At 38.9% G+C, this 16981-nt stretch overlaps 1 protein-coding gene across 2 annotated transcripts in view; it reads right to left on the bottom strand.

The window, feature by feature from the left end:
• Positions 1 to 9016: 9016 nt before the first annotated feature.
• The window catches only part of BTBD9 (BTB domain containing 9), a 115621-nt gene continuing 107656 nt past the window's right edge, over positions 9017 to 16981 (bottom strand). For both annotated transcript variants that reach the window (XM_038134059.1, XM_038134058.1), the window contains one exon: positions 9017 to 16666. In XM_038134059.1, coding sequence (XP_037989987.1) covers positions 16562 to 16666 — 105 coding nt within the window. In that variant the 3' untranslated portion in view covers positions 9017 to 16561. The remainder of the gene's footprint in view (positions 16667 to 16981) is intronic.

The following is a 16981-nucleotide window of genomic DNA, read 5'->3' on the forward strand; positions in this document are numbered from 1 at the left end:
TGCATGCACTGTACCTCTCAAAATCACCGTGACATCTTTCACAGTGCTGCTTTCCAGCATCTGATACTATTGTAATAAGACATTATATGAAACTCCTTTATTACTATGGCTGAGGATATAAAAATCTAACAGATGTCTGAATGGCAAACATGTAATTGAATAAATCATAATATGCAGTGCACTGATGTGTCTATTGGGAACTGGAAATAGCAGCATCTACTTTGGTCTGGGTTTATTTTTCCACTGTGGCTCCAGCTGGAAAGCATTGCATAGGAGCAGCATGTTGCTTGTATTCTGAAGAGTCCCACTGAGTCTGCATTTCTTTGGACTCTGTTTCAGGATTTTTAGGATGGTTTTCTGACTTCACTGACTCATGCTGCCCTCCACAAGGTGACCCTTAAGCAGGCCGATGCACTTGTTCTCTCCCAGAATCACCACTCACTACCATGGACACGCCCCCAGTATGTGATGATGTGAAAAGTCATGGTTTTCAGGGTAAGGTGAAACAGAAGGAAAAGTGCTTTATGATGAACAACAGGGGTTTGAGTTTTTTATTGTCATTTTATTAAAAACCTACTGAGCACCTAGGTAGATTTGACTTGCCAGTATCAACAAGATACTCTTATATTTTGATACTGAATGGGTGGAACTGTGACACAGTCCTACATTACTGTAATAGCTCAGCAAAGACCCTTGAGCATGTTGCATGTTTTAGATTTGCTGTAATGGAAGAAAATATTTCTGGTCACTTCAGGAGGTGGGGATATTGCTATACTGTGATTCCCCAAGCTTTGCCATGAAAATCAAGTCATAGTCAGCTGTAGACAGTAGGAAGTCAAAGCTGACCGAACACTCTAATATATGATGCCTTCTGTTTGCTCTTCAGCGTTTCTACAGCTTTCAGTATTCAGATATTCAACTTTAAAAGCCTTTCCCAATTTAACACAGAGTTCCTGATGCATCCCTAACTAGGGAGGATGATTAGATGAGCCAGGCACACAGTGCTGTTCCACTAAGGAGAGTCTCTGTGTCAAATCTTCGAAAAGCAAAAGATAAACTCCCACTGGAATACACAAAGAAACAATAACCGTATGGGGATTGTGATGTTGAATGTATCAGAGAAATTAAGAAAAAACATATCTCAGGATAAGTCACCATATGGCAGGCATCAGCAAGGCTTAGATATTCTCCTCAGCTTGGGCTGTTTCTCACACAGGTCACAGATAAAACCCACTAATACCAGGAAAAAAAAAAAAGAAAGAAGAAAGATCAAAGTCTGCACATGAGTTAAAAGCATCTCAACATGCGGGCACAGCATGTAATCCATGGAGCAAAAAAGCAGTGTAATATACTGCCAGCTGACACTTCCAACACCTGACTGCACACAGGGGTACAGACATCTCATTTGCCTCTGCCTGCAGCCTGGTCTCTGACTACCACTATGGGAACCACAAAGAGAAAAGGTAATCTGACCTCACGCTGCAGGACAAACAGTCATCTGTGAGGAGATAATTAGAATTAGAATTTCTCTTTACCTGAATCTTATACCATGCTGATTACCACAGTTTCTGAAAATGCACTCAAACCAAAAATTAAACTTCTTTTTTCTCTCCCCCCTACCCTGCACGTTTTCTCAGGAATTGCGTACTGTCTTCTGTCCAGAATCACTCAAATCATGTATGTTTTAGAGAATGTTTCCCTTCAGCTGAAGCATCAGACACCAGTCCTTGTCAACACCAATGGAACTTGATTTGACAGTGTAAGAGATGTGTGACAGCATCTCTGCTTGCAATAGTTACCCTCCCTTTCTGGAGGCAGCTTTTTCATTCACAAACTGGTCATATTTGTTTTGTAATGCGCTGGTCTATCGCTTTGGGAAAGTGAGTTAGCAATCCAAGGTAATTCCCCAATTTTCCTGCCAAGAGCTCTGACAGGACCCCCCAGGGAAAGAATCCTTAAGCAAACATCTGTCTACTTCCTATCTGTCAACATCACAACAGCTTCAGAAGTGGGGACTGACACGAAGGACCTGCCAGCTTTACCAGAGCCCACATTCTGGGGCTGCTGAGATTAGCAGAATCTCTGTCTCTACAGTGGTAAAGACCCAGAGAGATACTTAACTGCACAAAGTAGTGAATTGCTGTTTTCCTGAATGTATTTTGATTGCCTTGATACAATATATGTCAATTTTTACAATAAAAATCTCCCTTGAGAACCTGCTGCAGAATTAGCATTGTCACCTGTCTAGTGATGATACATTGTACTGTCAGCTTGTCAAAATGATTACGTGAACAAGAAAAACAAATTTTTAGCACTTTCTTGATAAATAAGGAGCAGAAGGAGTTCTTTCTGTTTGTCAGCATCTGCTATGTTTTAGTAGCTTGGCTATGATGGTGGAGGGAAAAAGAAAAACAATGGGGAGAAAGACAGGTAAGGAAACCCATTAGTCTTGAGAAAAACAAGACTCTGATCTGCCCATCAACCTTAAGATTAAAATCACTCAGAAAACAGTGGGCAATTTTATTTTCACTTAAGAGGAAAATGTTAAAACAACTTGCTACTTCACATTCTCAGAAGAACAATCTACAAAACACCTGTTACCTAATAGTTTCTAGAATATTTTCAGGGGAACAGAATACATTACTTTTCTTCCTTGCCGCAAAATGGGCCAGCCAACACTTCCAAACTACACCTGAAATAACACTTTTGCACAGTACCTAGCAGAGAATATTTTAATCAATTAGATGACAACCAAAACTCTGATCTTATTTCGCCAGGGAGGTGCTGCAAGTGATATCAGTGACAGAGACTGTACCGTAGTTACCTTGACACAAACTTGTAATCAAGTTGAAAACATTTAATATTTTGGATGTAGATATTACAGATGCATCTTAATGGAATAAAAGTCAACCACTACATTTGATACAGGACTGCTTCAGGCAACCATGAGCATTCTCTGTGGTGTCTCAGCAGAAGGCACATAAATCTATGTCTTGCCCAACAGCATGGTTGATTTGGCCTGCCCACTACTGCAATCAGTGGAGACAATTAGAGGTCATATTCAATATGCCTGATGTAGGTATCTACCAGCTACAAAGTTCAGGCTACATAGTCAGGATTTCACAGCCTTAGAAAGTAAATGATTTAAATTATTTTGTCACCTCTTGACCTTAGAAACTATTAAAGGTAGACACCAGACTTACCTGTTGGTCAGTTGGCTGCTGTGGCACTGAATATTCATGTTTCATCAGCTCCTATCTCTGTCAGAGAGGAAAAAATCCTTGCAATGTTTACAAGAGCATCTCCTTGACTATGGGTCATATGATAGCCTAAAGTGAAGTGCCAGGCCCTTTCATGAGCTGCTTCATATACATAAATCTGACTAAAGGATCATTTTCTGAAGATGAATAATAAGCTGGCTTCCTGTTTTCCTATCCCACTGAGAGAATATCTGAAATGTGTAACGGTTAAGCTTAGAAATCATAGCATTTAAGTTATTGGGACAATAATTTCCCTGAACAGCTACCACTGGGAGCAGTTCAGAGTTAATACCTGGAAAACAAGAAAATGCCCTTGGAGTATCAGTAAACTTGCGGCTTGTGTTTCTGAGCCTGCCAGAATTAACAATGACATGAAGGGAAAACAACATCCTCTTTGAGCAGATGTTTTATTCACCCTGGTCATGTACAAGAACCCCCACGTGTTGGGCCATCACCCAAACAGTTGTGTGCCAGTGTGAGAGACAGTGGAAGTTCTCAAACACACCATCAGTCAAGCCTGAATCTGGCAAATGCTAGAAGATTACAGGATTTCTTGCTGTAAGTCATGGGGCTTAGTCTAGTTTGAAACAAAAAGAAAGGTCAGTTTAATGGGGAATTCTGATCTCATAAAATATGCAGGATAACATAAGTATGCTTATATTACTGCTCCTAATTCCAGAAAACTAGGAAGAATACTGGACTTGCTGTCAGTTCTAATCACGAGCTAACACTAAATCACAATTGTGCCACAACTTTCCCCAGTTAGTTTTCAAGGCTTTTAAAGTACTAGTCCTGTATTCCATGTTCTCTGCCCAAATACTCCCCCAGGTCGGCAGCTGGGAGCGATGCTTTTGACAAGGGAGCTACTGGCATTTCCCACCATTTAAATAAATATTTGTACCAAGCCTGTATGAGAATGTGGACAAAGAAAATATCTGTTAGTCATTATATGCTTTATTCCCCTTTCTGTAGACTGAACTTGAGAGCTGGAGAACAGAACTGTCACTGGCAGAAAGCCCTTCAGACCGGACTTACAGAAGGATGAAAGCTGCTGGAAGCAGGACAAGCAGGACCATTAAACATATGGGAGAAGAGTTAACTGTACACATCAACTGGAAAGCTGTTGACTGGGAATATATGAAGATCCCTATTTCTATTTCCTGTATTTGTGCAGAAAGCCCCAATTGCAAAGCTGAGCTTTTTTATTCCCCTACTAAGGTTTAACCAGGACAGTATTATGACAGCATCAAAAGCACGGGCAATTGCTTTCCTTGTTCCAGTCACTTCCAATGGTAGCCATTCCCATCTGGTATTACCATTAATAACCAGATAAACTATAACTATAATGTAAGTTTATATATTGGTAGCAAACTTCTACTAACGCTATATAGCTTAGGACATGGCTAAAGGATCATTGTGACATATGTTCAATTTATATTAATAAACCCCCATTTATCTGTTTATTAATAGTGAAACTTTAGCTTAGAAATAAATCTATAAAATAAAGCATCACCTCCATTATGTGATACTGAAGTCTGAGCAGTGTAAGTAGCAATAAAACCATACTATGTCAGCACCTTGGCAAAAATATCTTCACCCAGGAGCTGATAACAAAATGTGATAATGTCACATCTGAATTAAAACAACAAGGATATTTATGCAGAGGTTTAGCAGAGAGCATTCAGCATAAAGAACACACTTGACAGAAATAGATCTATTTCTATCACATTCTCCTTTCTTAAAATACCCGTTGTAAGTGTTCATTTCATTAGACTGCTGGAAAGCAAGACCTTTTCAGATCCTTACAGAGGCATCAGTTGAACACATTGCAATGATGGATTGATAGTAATTTACCTTGTAAACAGAATGCACTTACAGACCTGCACCAGGCAGCCTCAGCTGTGCCTTAAGCAAATTTCTAATACTCTTACCATGCCCTTCATTGATATGTGCAAGTACATTTGTCTGTGCATGATCTCTTCGTTCGTGTGCCTAATGAAACCATTAAATCAAGCTGCAAAATGGCTATTTATCAAAAGGTAAATACCTCTGAACAGAGCTCAGACTTCGTCTCATGCATCTCCAAGGCAAGGGCAATTAGGAGTAATTGTTGCTAGAATCACTTTCACATGGTTTTTAAGCAGCAATCCTGGAACCTGTGACAAAGCTCACTACCTAAGGATACAACAGCCCATATTTTCAAAGCTCACAAATTCTCTGTATTGAATTCGGGATCTCTCATTAGCAAAGCGTGTGCATGAGCACAGCTGATTTGCTGGTGGCCATTTGCATACATCAGGTGTGCAGAAATATGTGTGAGCATGCATCACCTACAAGGCAAAGAGGTTTCTGTATTAAATAAGCACAGCTGTGTCTCAGTCTCTGCTCTTGCCCACACATGAGCTCCAGGCAGTAGATCCAACTATTTGAGAGTACCCGAGGCACAAGGCAGTAGCTAAGGGTACATCAGGGAGGATGCACTGGAGAGCAGTCATGCCTCCATGAGGATTTTAGCCCGGAGAACAGGAGGCTCAGGGGAGACCTTATCGCTCTCTGCAACCCCCAAAAGGAGGGTGTAGTTGGGTGGGGATCAGCCTCTTCCCCCAGCAACCAGTGCCAGGATGAGAAGACACAGCCTCAGGCTGTGCCAGGGGAGGTTCACGTTGAAACATAGGGGGAATTTCTCCACAGAACAGTTGATTCAACATCGGAATGGACAACCCAGAGAGGTGGTGAAGTCACCATCCCTGAAGATGTTTGAGAAACGACTGGAAATGGCATTTAATGCCATTATCTATGTAAGAAGGTGGTGTTCATTGAAAGATTGGACTCAGTGATCTCAGAGGTCTTTTCCAATCTGAGTCTGATTCTGAGGATGACCAAAGCCCGTGGCTATTCTATAGCTGTGCTTCCCTGGCTGGGGCAGGTTCCTCCCTTACACACAGCACATGCAGCTGCCCAGCAGCAGCTTGTGTTTTCTAAAAACCACACCACAAGTGTGAGTGAAGGACTATGAATGAAACTGGGGACTGACAAGCAAGTCTCAGATAAAAGCACACATACGACCTGGCAGATGTGAAAATGTAAAAGCTACTGCACAGAAGGATGGGTCATCTTCATTTCCTCCTCAATAGACACACAATGGGAACACTCAGGATGGCTTTGTAGAAGAGATAATTAATTCACAAATACATTTAGTGCCTTGAAGAAGTCAATGAACACAAGGATACCAGTGATCTAGTGGGTATATTTAGGTTTCCAAAAAGAAACTCGGTTGTCATAGGGTGTAGAATGTCCCCTCACAAAAAATAATGTTCAGACAATAGAAAACCAAATATACCTTTTGTATTACAAAAACACCTCCTTCTTGCCAACTTGATTTCATTCCAGAGATGGTGATATTTCTGTGCTAAGAATACCACTGTCTCCCTTACACACATGCTGTGAACATTCACATCTGAAAAACATGGAGGTGTTTGATCAGAGCTGCAGATGCGTTTCCATGAACACATTGAGAACAACCAGTCCGTGCCCCCTCTGCACGCCAGAAGGGCTCCTGTGCAATCACACAGTTTGCTCCTGAGGGAGGCGGGAAGATTTGTGAATATTTCAGTTTCTCCCCGAGTCATGCAGTCTTCACGGAAAAATACCTAGCAATTTAAACATCAACCTTCAAGTTAATGTTTACCACCTTCAAAAGCAGACAACAGGGAACAGTCTTTCATAAACAGGACTAAAGGAGGCACTGCACAGACCAGGCACTTCCCAATGACTCAGCAGCAACAAGGAGAACTTTTGTGATGTGTCTACTCTTATGAAGCAGGATATGCTTTTATCTCTGTATCTCAGTTCTTGCTTTTGAGGCAAAACCCACACTTTTCTAGCTGCAGAAGGTCAGCATATTATTGGATGAGAAAAAGGGAAAGAAAATGGCAAAGCATGGAAATACAGCGACTCAAATAAAATTTTATGATTATTTCTTTTTTTGCCTTGAGCTATTAGGCAACCATTGCCTACTTTCCAGGATGTTTAATTTAATTAACACAGCCTACAAGGATATTTAAGCAGCAGTTAATAGGTGATAAAATACAAAATGAATAAGCAACAAAACTGTCCTGTTTATGTGCATTTTGCTTTATATTGTAAAGATAAAATGATTGTGATTTGATCTGTATCTGGTCTTTCCAGCTCTTACTGAAATGATGTGTCATGGTGTCTTAAGCCTCAATTGCCACTGCTCAAGCAAGCAAGCCCATGACTTAGAATTAGAAACAACTTTGAAATAAATCCTCAGGCTGTAGCAGTGACAGTGCTGACTGCACTCCACTACTGCTTGGAAAGGCAGCTGTACTTCCACTTCAGTCTGCACTCTCTTCATGAGCCCTCCCTGCTGATGATTTTACCTAAGCACAAAGATAAACTGGACCCTTACCAGAGCAAGGAGAAAGAATATTTCTTCTTAGCTTTGTTCTCATCCTACCTCTTTTCCTGCTCTCTAATCTTTTTAAATGTGTTTTTTCTTCTAGTCTAATGTATCCAGAACTCACTACAAACTGCATTATCTTGAACACAAAATTTTGCTGAGGGCGGCACTGCAGATTTCCCAAAGGCCTCAAGAGGCCTCTGATTTGCCAAGACAGTAAAGTCATTGACCTCTTTTTAACTTGGACACATGGCATGGGAATGCAGATGGTTCCAGCATGAGCTTCTTCTTGTTGTCTCGATCACACTGTTTTCTGGCTTGCTTTAAGCCTGTACCTTATTATGCACACATCATTTCAAAAGTAAGGCTTCCTTGCCTCAGTATTTCCACGTGTCACAATTTAGTAACTGAGACGAGCGGCAGCTTGTTTCAGAATCTACACATCTGCTTTTTAAAATGAACAGGAGGATCTGACACTTAAAAAAAATCCCCTTTTTATTCTCAGAATCTAATAATAACTGTCAAACTTATTTACTATTGTATGACTAATCAAGGCACAAAAGAAATTAGATTTCATTACATTATGGCATTGTATGGTTTGCTGTGGTGCCTCAGCTTGATCTTACTACTTAGTACCATCTTTTCTTGAGTCTGACCTCTCCACTTTCTAGGTACTTTTATGAAGAAAATAGCATGACATACAAATGTTTAGAAGATTACAAGATAGAGGAATGTAGCATAGTTACAGAGAGAGATGGGAGAACAGTCACTGCTTTAGGGCATGAGGTTCTGAAAGATGAGCAAGGCTCACAAAAATTCTGTTTGATATGTGAAGCTGATAAGCCAGGAAGATAAACGTCTAATATTCATTAATCAAACATCCACTGCTCCCACCTTTCATGGTAGTCTGATGGGTTTATCAGCTAAAAACCTCTGAAAAATCAACCCTTTTTTGGTTTGTTTTTAGGAAAGAGAATCCCAGGTCTCACAGTATTAGTCCACTTTTTTTGTGAAATAAAGTGAAATACTCATTCATACATTTCATCCAGAGAGTGCAGCAGCACATAATGGTAGCAACACTCAGCACCCGTTGGTCCAAACACTTGCAGTTGCTTAGTGGATGCCCGGTGGCCTGGAATCACAGTGAAAATTTTCTATGTTGCTATTAAGACTGTGTTGTTATGAGTTAATATATCAATGATGAGGTTATTAACTTTCTTGCTCTGATGAGAAATCAATACAGTTCTGCCCAATGTCTTCTATTCACACATGCAATGTGTGAGCAGCATCAGACAGGTTCTAACATTATGTTAACAAAACTACAGACAAGCAGTGAAGCACAAAAGATCACTTTATTTTCCAAATCACACCTCTCTCATTCTTGAAAAGGTGTATTTCTAATTGTTACTATTTTAAATATACTCTATATTTTCCTGTGAGGTTAAATACTTTGAAGAAGAATCCCCAAAGAAATAAATACAAAGCACAACAGTTTAACTTTATTATTTGCTTTGAGCATTGTCTGGTCCTGCATCCACTCTGGCACTCTGCTGCTCTTTGAAACTGTAAAATCCACAGCCAGCCTTCCTTGTGTGCCACAGCCCTCTGTTTATCAGCTGTTAATACAAACTGTTAATACAATGCCAGAGCATGCACAAAATAGCTTACAGCAGTTTAATAATTCTAAAACTTTTGTTACAAATACACACATTGCTACTAAGAAAATAATTGGGATGCTTCTTTTTCCGGATGCTCATAGAAAATTCCATGTTACAAAATGCTTGTTTGATGATATGCATGTCTGCTGGTGAAAAGGAAATCAGCACTAATGAGGTTTGCCAGGTTGTTCAATGGATAACTTACAAAACCAGACAATTCCCAAAGTTATCAACTGGATCACTGCAGCACAATCTGCAACCACCATTTTACTTGAAACCTAATTAGCCCAAAGGGTTGGTAATGCATATCTGCAACAGTATAAAATGACAATAAAATGACACCAAGGTCATCAGAACACACCATGTGGGGTTTATTCTCATATGATGAGCACAGTCCAATGCAATAGCATGGATCCTGCAGCCAGGGATGGAGGCCTGATGATGCAGTTTTATGATGCTTGTCAGGATAATGGAGAGGTGGAAGTTATCCAGTGCAGGCAGCATCATGTCCCTTCAAAGAGAAAGTTGAAGCACTTCCCATACCAGAAGTTGAGCTCCTGAAAAGCTTTTCTTGAAAGAGGTATCAGCGAGAGCCTGAACAGGTGTGGCTGTGAGTTCATCCCAATTACATGTCTCACTTGGGACCATGTTCCTGAAAATGCAATCAGGGTCTGGCAGGCCGGTTTTGCTACATAGACACGCACTTAAAGAACATTCCAAGATTATGACAGAGGCTAAAAACTGCAGCTGAAACTCGTACCTGTTCACAACAAAGTCTGAGGTAGTTTAGAACCACTCTATGAGAAAGAAGGAAAGGGATTTAATGCACAAAAAATTCAAGATACAATTATAATTGCTACAGAGAAGGGGAAGGTAAGAGTGTAAAATGGATTTAAATTATTGTCTGTCAAGAAAGAGGAGCCACTAACAGAGAATTAGTGAAAAAGTTCACTAAAAGCTAAACTTCTAATTAGCCTGGCTCTGAACATTAACATTCACTTAAAAAAGAAAACCAAAGACAATAGCAACACTGAGCAAAGCAAAAAGGAAGGAACATTTTACGAGACTGGACAAGGTTAATAGACATGCAGTCCAAATTGTGAAGTAATGCTGAACTTCCCAAAACGAGTCCATGAGCTCAGTAGGATGTTTCATACAGACAGCTGAAATACCTTCACACAGGGACACTGAAAAGTTATGAATTCTTTCAATGTTCACTCGTGATGATGCAGTTAACTTAGAAAAGATCACTTATGTACAATTAATGCCTAGGACAATGCACTACTAGCAAATTGAGTGTATAGCTGGTGTACCATGGTGAGAAAGAAATACTTAAAATTTATATTTAAACTTATGTAAGCCAGCATAAAACCTGACTTATTTCCTAAGTCAACAGTAAACTTCTAACTTATTATCCTCTTAAGGGTAACAGACTATAAACAGATCACGGAAGTACAAGGCCCAAAAGGACTGGTATTTCACACATCCATAGTACTTTTTGGACACACAGAATTTGGTATAAAAGACCATATTAGATTCATTTTGTAAATTCCTCAGACTGCTTAATATAATTGACTGAAGCTGTTGATGTGTATCTGCCGATTTTCAGGAGTCAGAGGATTATTTCTGAAAATGGTAAGAAACTTGTTTTAAGTGAGCAGCAGCACAAAGAGAATAGATGTGCCAAGATAAGTACAAAAAGGATGAATAAAAGTTCATTTTACCAATACTGTAGCTTTCCTCCTCTGTGATAACCCAGGGCCTAAAGTAGTAAGAGGCACTGGAGAGGCATGTTTACACCTGTGCAGGGTGATGCCACCACTCATTCAAATATTTTGTAATCTCAACTTCAATTCCATTACATTCATGTCAGGAATCAATTATAATTTCTTCAGAACACTGAGTTGTATTATTGTATTAGGCTGCAAAGAACAGTACGAGAGGTACTTCTCTAATGACTGGCTGTGTGAAAATGGATAATGTCATGGATGTACAGAGCTCATTCTTCACTTCCACCATCTGGACATGCAGTAGTAATTAAGCATATACAGTATGGTAGGATGGGTATGTGGTTGCACAGGCAGTCAGAACGTGAGCATATGACAGATACCTGTAGTTTCCTCATACTATGCTGCAGTTTTTAATTTGGGCTTTTTTTATCTAAAGAAAGTTGCAGAGCAATTTAAAAACTTCTCCTGTAAGCATTCAAATACAGCCCCAGATTCCACCGTGGAATGTGAGTGGGACTTTGTCATTATCTCAGCCAAAGCTTTGCAACAAAAGCTTGGCAAGGGCCAAAAAGACTGCAGGGTTTTTTTTCAGCAGGTAACAAAAGTCCTATGAAGGTTCACTCTGTAAATACTGCAAACCATGGCAGACAAGGTAGCTAGGAGGAATATCTGTGTTCTTCGGACTGCACCCATCTTTGAGATGAGCATTTAGCTTGCTTTTATATTATAAATTCCTCACTACAGCCAAATTGCCAATATTTAAAAACTGGACAAAAACTTTGGACTGGTTCACCTGTACCATTTTTAGACATTTACATTTTTAAAGCAACCAGCATCCTGCCATACCACAACAGCAGCATTTCCCACCTGCCTGCAAAGGTTTTTTTTTTTTTTCATTTTGGAGCTTTAGAACATACTCTAAATGCAAGCTAAAGAACTAGCTATGGCCTCAGTTTAATGCACACACACACACACACATATATTTATCTGTATGTATGTATGAATGGATATTTAAGCAGTTCTAAAACTTGACCCAAGACCTTTACTTCTCTATCCTGAAAAAAGCTTTGTGGAGCCTTCACATATATATATGAGTTAACTAGTACAACTGACAACAACAACAATCAGTTTAGAGAGAACTAGCGATTCTAACCTAAACAGAACCATTAACTGAGAGATGGGGATGGAAACCAGGCCTCAAGCATCCTCTGGGATCTACAATTATTTTTGAAGCATGGTTTAGTCCTCTGGCAACTGATATGACGGCGCACAAGCCTAAATGTTTACTCTTGGATACATTAACTCTTTCGGGCTCTATCATTTGCTTACTACTCCAGTCACAACAACAAAATTACCAATGCATTCGCTTGTTTATTTGACAGTAGACTAACACCTGTCAAAATATAAGCCAATTAATACCTTCATAGAGAAATGCAAACTATAGCTGGTGAAATCAAAGTTCTAACCCCTTATTAAGAGTCTCTGAGTGGGTGTCACTTTATAATCAGAACTATGATGACACAACAATCAGACAAGAAAGGCAATAACTTTGTCATCTAATTTTTGTACTGAAAATTTAATTAGACTGAAACAATTACAGACTTCTTTTGCTTTCTTTTATGGAAACCAATTCTCATCAAGTCAGGTACTCAACTGAAAATTCTCTAATGTTGTCATTAGTAAAGACAAAGATGCATTAAACTGAATTTTTCAGCAATGCTGAGAAGCACTGAGCTCTTACATGAGTTGTCATAATGAATAACTGATTTTCATAGAGAAAATAAGAAAGAAAAGGAGCTCTGAAGGAAGAAAACTGCAATGAAGAAGAGTTCTTACTCTAACAAAATTAGCGATTTCTACTCTGTATTGTCTTTTACATTAGACTTGCATTAACTTCTCTCATTGTAATTCCATTTAACAGCTATTTGAACTTGTTTAAAAGCTGATTGGAAATGGCTTGAAAAACATCTTGAAAAATTGTAAGCTGCACTATGTTTGCTCACTTCAAAAATTAATTTCCTCAGATAATAATTTTCCCTTACATTCTGTGAATAAAAACCCTTTTATTTTCATTTGGAAAAAGTTAACTAAATGAAAAGATTTTAGAAAGGCCTTTGCTGAGCTCCATGTGAGTTAAGTCTAAGCCTGAATTCAACCTATGGAAGTAAAATTGAGAAAAGGAGGCTTGGGGATTATAAAGATGCTGAAGTACCAAATAGAATCAATGGGTCAGTATTGCCAGTATAGTTATTCCATTATGCAGAACTCTAACAGGTCTATATTATAGTTGATGATGAGAAAGCAATGAGTATCTGGTCCGTTCTGCTCTTACCTTGTTTTAAATAGAATAAGAGTGATTATACAGTTCTGAGTAATTACAGCACTTCATCATTTCGATAAACCCTGATACTATGACCTAACAGCTCAAGTTACTTTTCCTGAAAGGAAAAGCAAAGATAAAGAAAAGGAAAAAACCCCAAAACTTCAGAGGAATATACAGGAAGTACATCTGAACTTGGGAGTTAATAAATACAGACAATAATTAGAAAGAATGAGAACATTCACACAAAACCACAAATCAGTTCTGTGTTGTATCCTCCTTTGTCACTACTAATACATTGCTAACACAATGTTTAAGACAAGAGACCTCTTCTAGGCAATACAGTATTAGGGGTGTTTGTAGGTGGGCAGTATTAGAAGACCCAGGGGAGTTCAGCTCTCGGTAAACATTTCATCTTTAAATAAAGAGGGTAAAGGTGGAAAGTGTGAAGGGCTTGTGGCAGGGCTTGCCTTAAAAGCCTGGGAGCTCACTGGGCTCATCTTGATGCCAGGTTCTCAGAGCAACTCTAAATAAAATAAAGACTCTGAGAAAGGCCAGTTGTGACTGAGAAGAAGTCTAATACTAAAATTGCTATTCACCTGCATGAAGGAATAATGCAAAGTTGGTGTTTCTTTTTATTGATTTATGAGGGCAGGAAACTGAAGGGTCTGTAGGACTGCAAGAGTTTTTGCTTTGGGGATTTCAGATATGTTCATCCAGATTCTTGGCAGAGAGTGAATGTCATGGGAAATAGAGACTTTTTTTTCCACAGTAAGTTACAGGACAAGATCAAACAGATGTTCCATAGGTTATAGTCTACAAGACTTATTTGTATCATAAAAATTAACTGTGCATATCAAAGATTACAAATGGAAAAATTCCATTCTTTCTCTGAGAGACTAGGCTCAGAACAGATGGCACAACTTTTTTTTTATTTTAGTTTTTTTAACATTCTCTACAATGGTGGCTATTAAATACTAACAGCTAGGAAGGTATGCCCTTTGCTTATCCACAGTTTGAGAAAAGCAGACTGGTTTGATGGAAGTGCAAAGAAATACCACCACTGCCATGCAAGGACTTATCTACCAAAAGCAAGATATGCTCCAGGCATCTCAGTAGTTCCAGCATGGATTGCAACTGAAAAAGTTTACTGCTCTTAAAGGGAAAAAAAATTCCAACTTTTTGGATTTGTACATAAACATGAGAGTGGTGCCCTCAGCAGCTGGTCTCAATGTCTCCATGCTCCAAAGTATGTTCAGCCATTAGGTAATCAGCCCTGCAGACTGGGAGGTGGCTGGCACATGCAGCATCCTGCTTCCAAACTCTGCACTGTCCAAGGCAGCTGTGGCACATGAATTAGAAGCTTTATACAGCACAGTGGCCATCCATCTTCACCAACAGACATTCACAAGTCAGAACACAGCAGTGTAAGAAGGGAGGGAACTGTATGCAAATGTCAGAACTAAACTGTAATTTGGCAATGAAAAATACTATAATATTATTGATAAAGCCTAATCAATTTTATTTGAAAGAAAAGGGATGCTTTTTTATTTGAAATATCCTCTGATTCATTGTTACCACTGACTATATTTCTTCTTGGGTTTATCACAACTAGTATCCAACAGGGATATTATTTCAAATTAAGCAGTGTGATAAATTAAGATACAATTTGCTATGTTGATATAACTCATTTTATCACTATGGTAATATAATAGAAAACCGTATTTATCCTGCACTAGCTTTGTTTTCTTCTGACAAGGTTATTTATCACCACAGGAAATTCCAAGTTCATAAAACTGGTTAGCTGACATTATACTAGGAGGAGCAAGCATCCTAATCAATTTTGCCAATTACCCAGTGTTTGTCTTAATACAAAATCTCTTTATCCCATACTGAAAGACTGGCATGGAGCTCTTCCTAAAAGTCATGCAGATCTGGAGAGTAAGAGACTACATCATCATCATCAGTGTGAAAACAGAATAAGCAAAGTAGCAGGCAATGTAATCCAGACAGATATGGATGGATAACGAATTCTGTAACTGTGAAGCAAGAACCAGATCTTTTACAATACAGTGCAAAAGCATCACATTTTATGAAGATCATGAGAAATGCTAATGCATACACAGCCTCTGAATTTTTAGCTCCAGACTGTAAAACAACTCTTATAGGAAAAATGTAAATTATCTGCAAATTCGTCTTTTGGTATTTGAACAACTGCTTGTCAGTGACCAGATGGAGTTCCACTTTTCAAACCAAACATTTTTGATGTTCTGTTGCAAGTTGTCTTAGGCAGGGAGAATTTACATAATCATCTTCAGGAGTGAAAAAAATACAATTTTCTTCAAGATGGATGTTTGATTTAGAAACTTCCTTTTGAATGTAGGAAATGACAATTTTGTACTTTGAAAAGTCAACTAAGGTCAAGATTAATATAGATACATTAATTAGTTTGTTGATATCATGAATGCTTTTCTTGTCATCCCACTGATGAATGAGAGAATTTGCATCTCAGCAGGTAAACATGACTGATACTTCCTTAATCTACTGTACAGCATTTGCTATAGTCAAAAATAAGAAATTAGGTGCAATACAGAATCAAAATGCTTTAGAAAACAGATTACTAGTTACAAAGGAATATGGATGAAGAATCACTTTAAAAATAAAATATATTCTGGACTGATGTGTTCCATAAACATTTTTTTTTGGTTAATAAAAGCCTCCAGGGAACAAATACTTATTTCATATGCTTTCCATTCTGCTTGAGTAATTTTAGATTTCCACTGTAGCTCTGCCTTTTAGTCCCTTCTGTTTTCCTTGCCTTGGTTAGATTAGAGAGGTAGGGTGTTAATGGGGTACTTGATGAAGATTGAAGACCTATTTTCTCCCCCCTTGGAGAAAAGCCTGATTTGAACATATCGAGGAGAGTGCAACAGTCTGTTCATATCCTTGGGAGAAAGCCTTTTCCATTTCAGACATGGTCCCCTTCATTCACAAAGAAAGAAAAGGTGCCAGCACAAGAAGGTTCTGAATAATTTCAAAGAATGTCAGTGGGGCTGCAAAAGCTCCCTTTCAACCTCCTTTACGGTTGGTGAACATGAGGATGCAAGGTGGATCCAGGAGGGGAATGCAGGGAAGCAGGTGGTTGCAGCTCCAAGAGGGCAAGAAACAAGCTACTGTCCACCAGTCCCCACCTCTGTTGTTGCTACTTCCTTACTACTCTCGTCCTTGTGGGTACTGTTTTGTGCTGGGCACTCAAAATGCACACAGTGAAACACCTGGAGAGAACAAAAAACGAAGATAAAGCAAAACAATTTAATGCTGGCAAAAGCATGATCAAAGTAAGATGAAGTCTACATGGAAGTCTATAGGCCAGATCAGTGACAAAGTCAAAATAAAATGTTTCACCATGAGGTCAAAAACATTTACTCATGGGCAATAAACATTAGGCAGGGACAACACTGGAGCAAGAGAAGGCCTTAAAATTATACCAACCTTTACATATAGCACTAAAAATCAGAAAGAGGGTTCCAAAACAGATAGGGATATTTGTAAGCATTTTTTTTTCATTACCAACTACCAGAAATACCTAC

The sequence above is a fragment of the Motacilla alba genome, chromosome 3, assembly GCF_015832195.1.
Source record: "Motacilla alba alba isolate MOTALB_02 chromosome 3, Motacilla_alba_V1.0_pri, whole genome shotgun sequence".
NCBI lineage: Eukaryota > Metazoa > Chordata > Aves > Passeriformes > Motacillidae > Motacilla > Motacilla alba.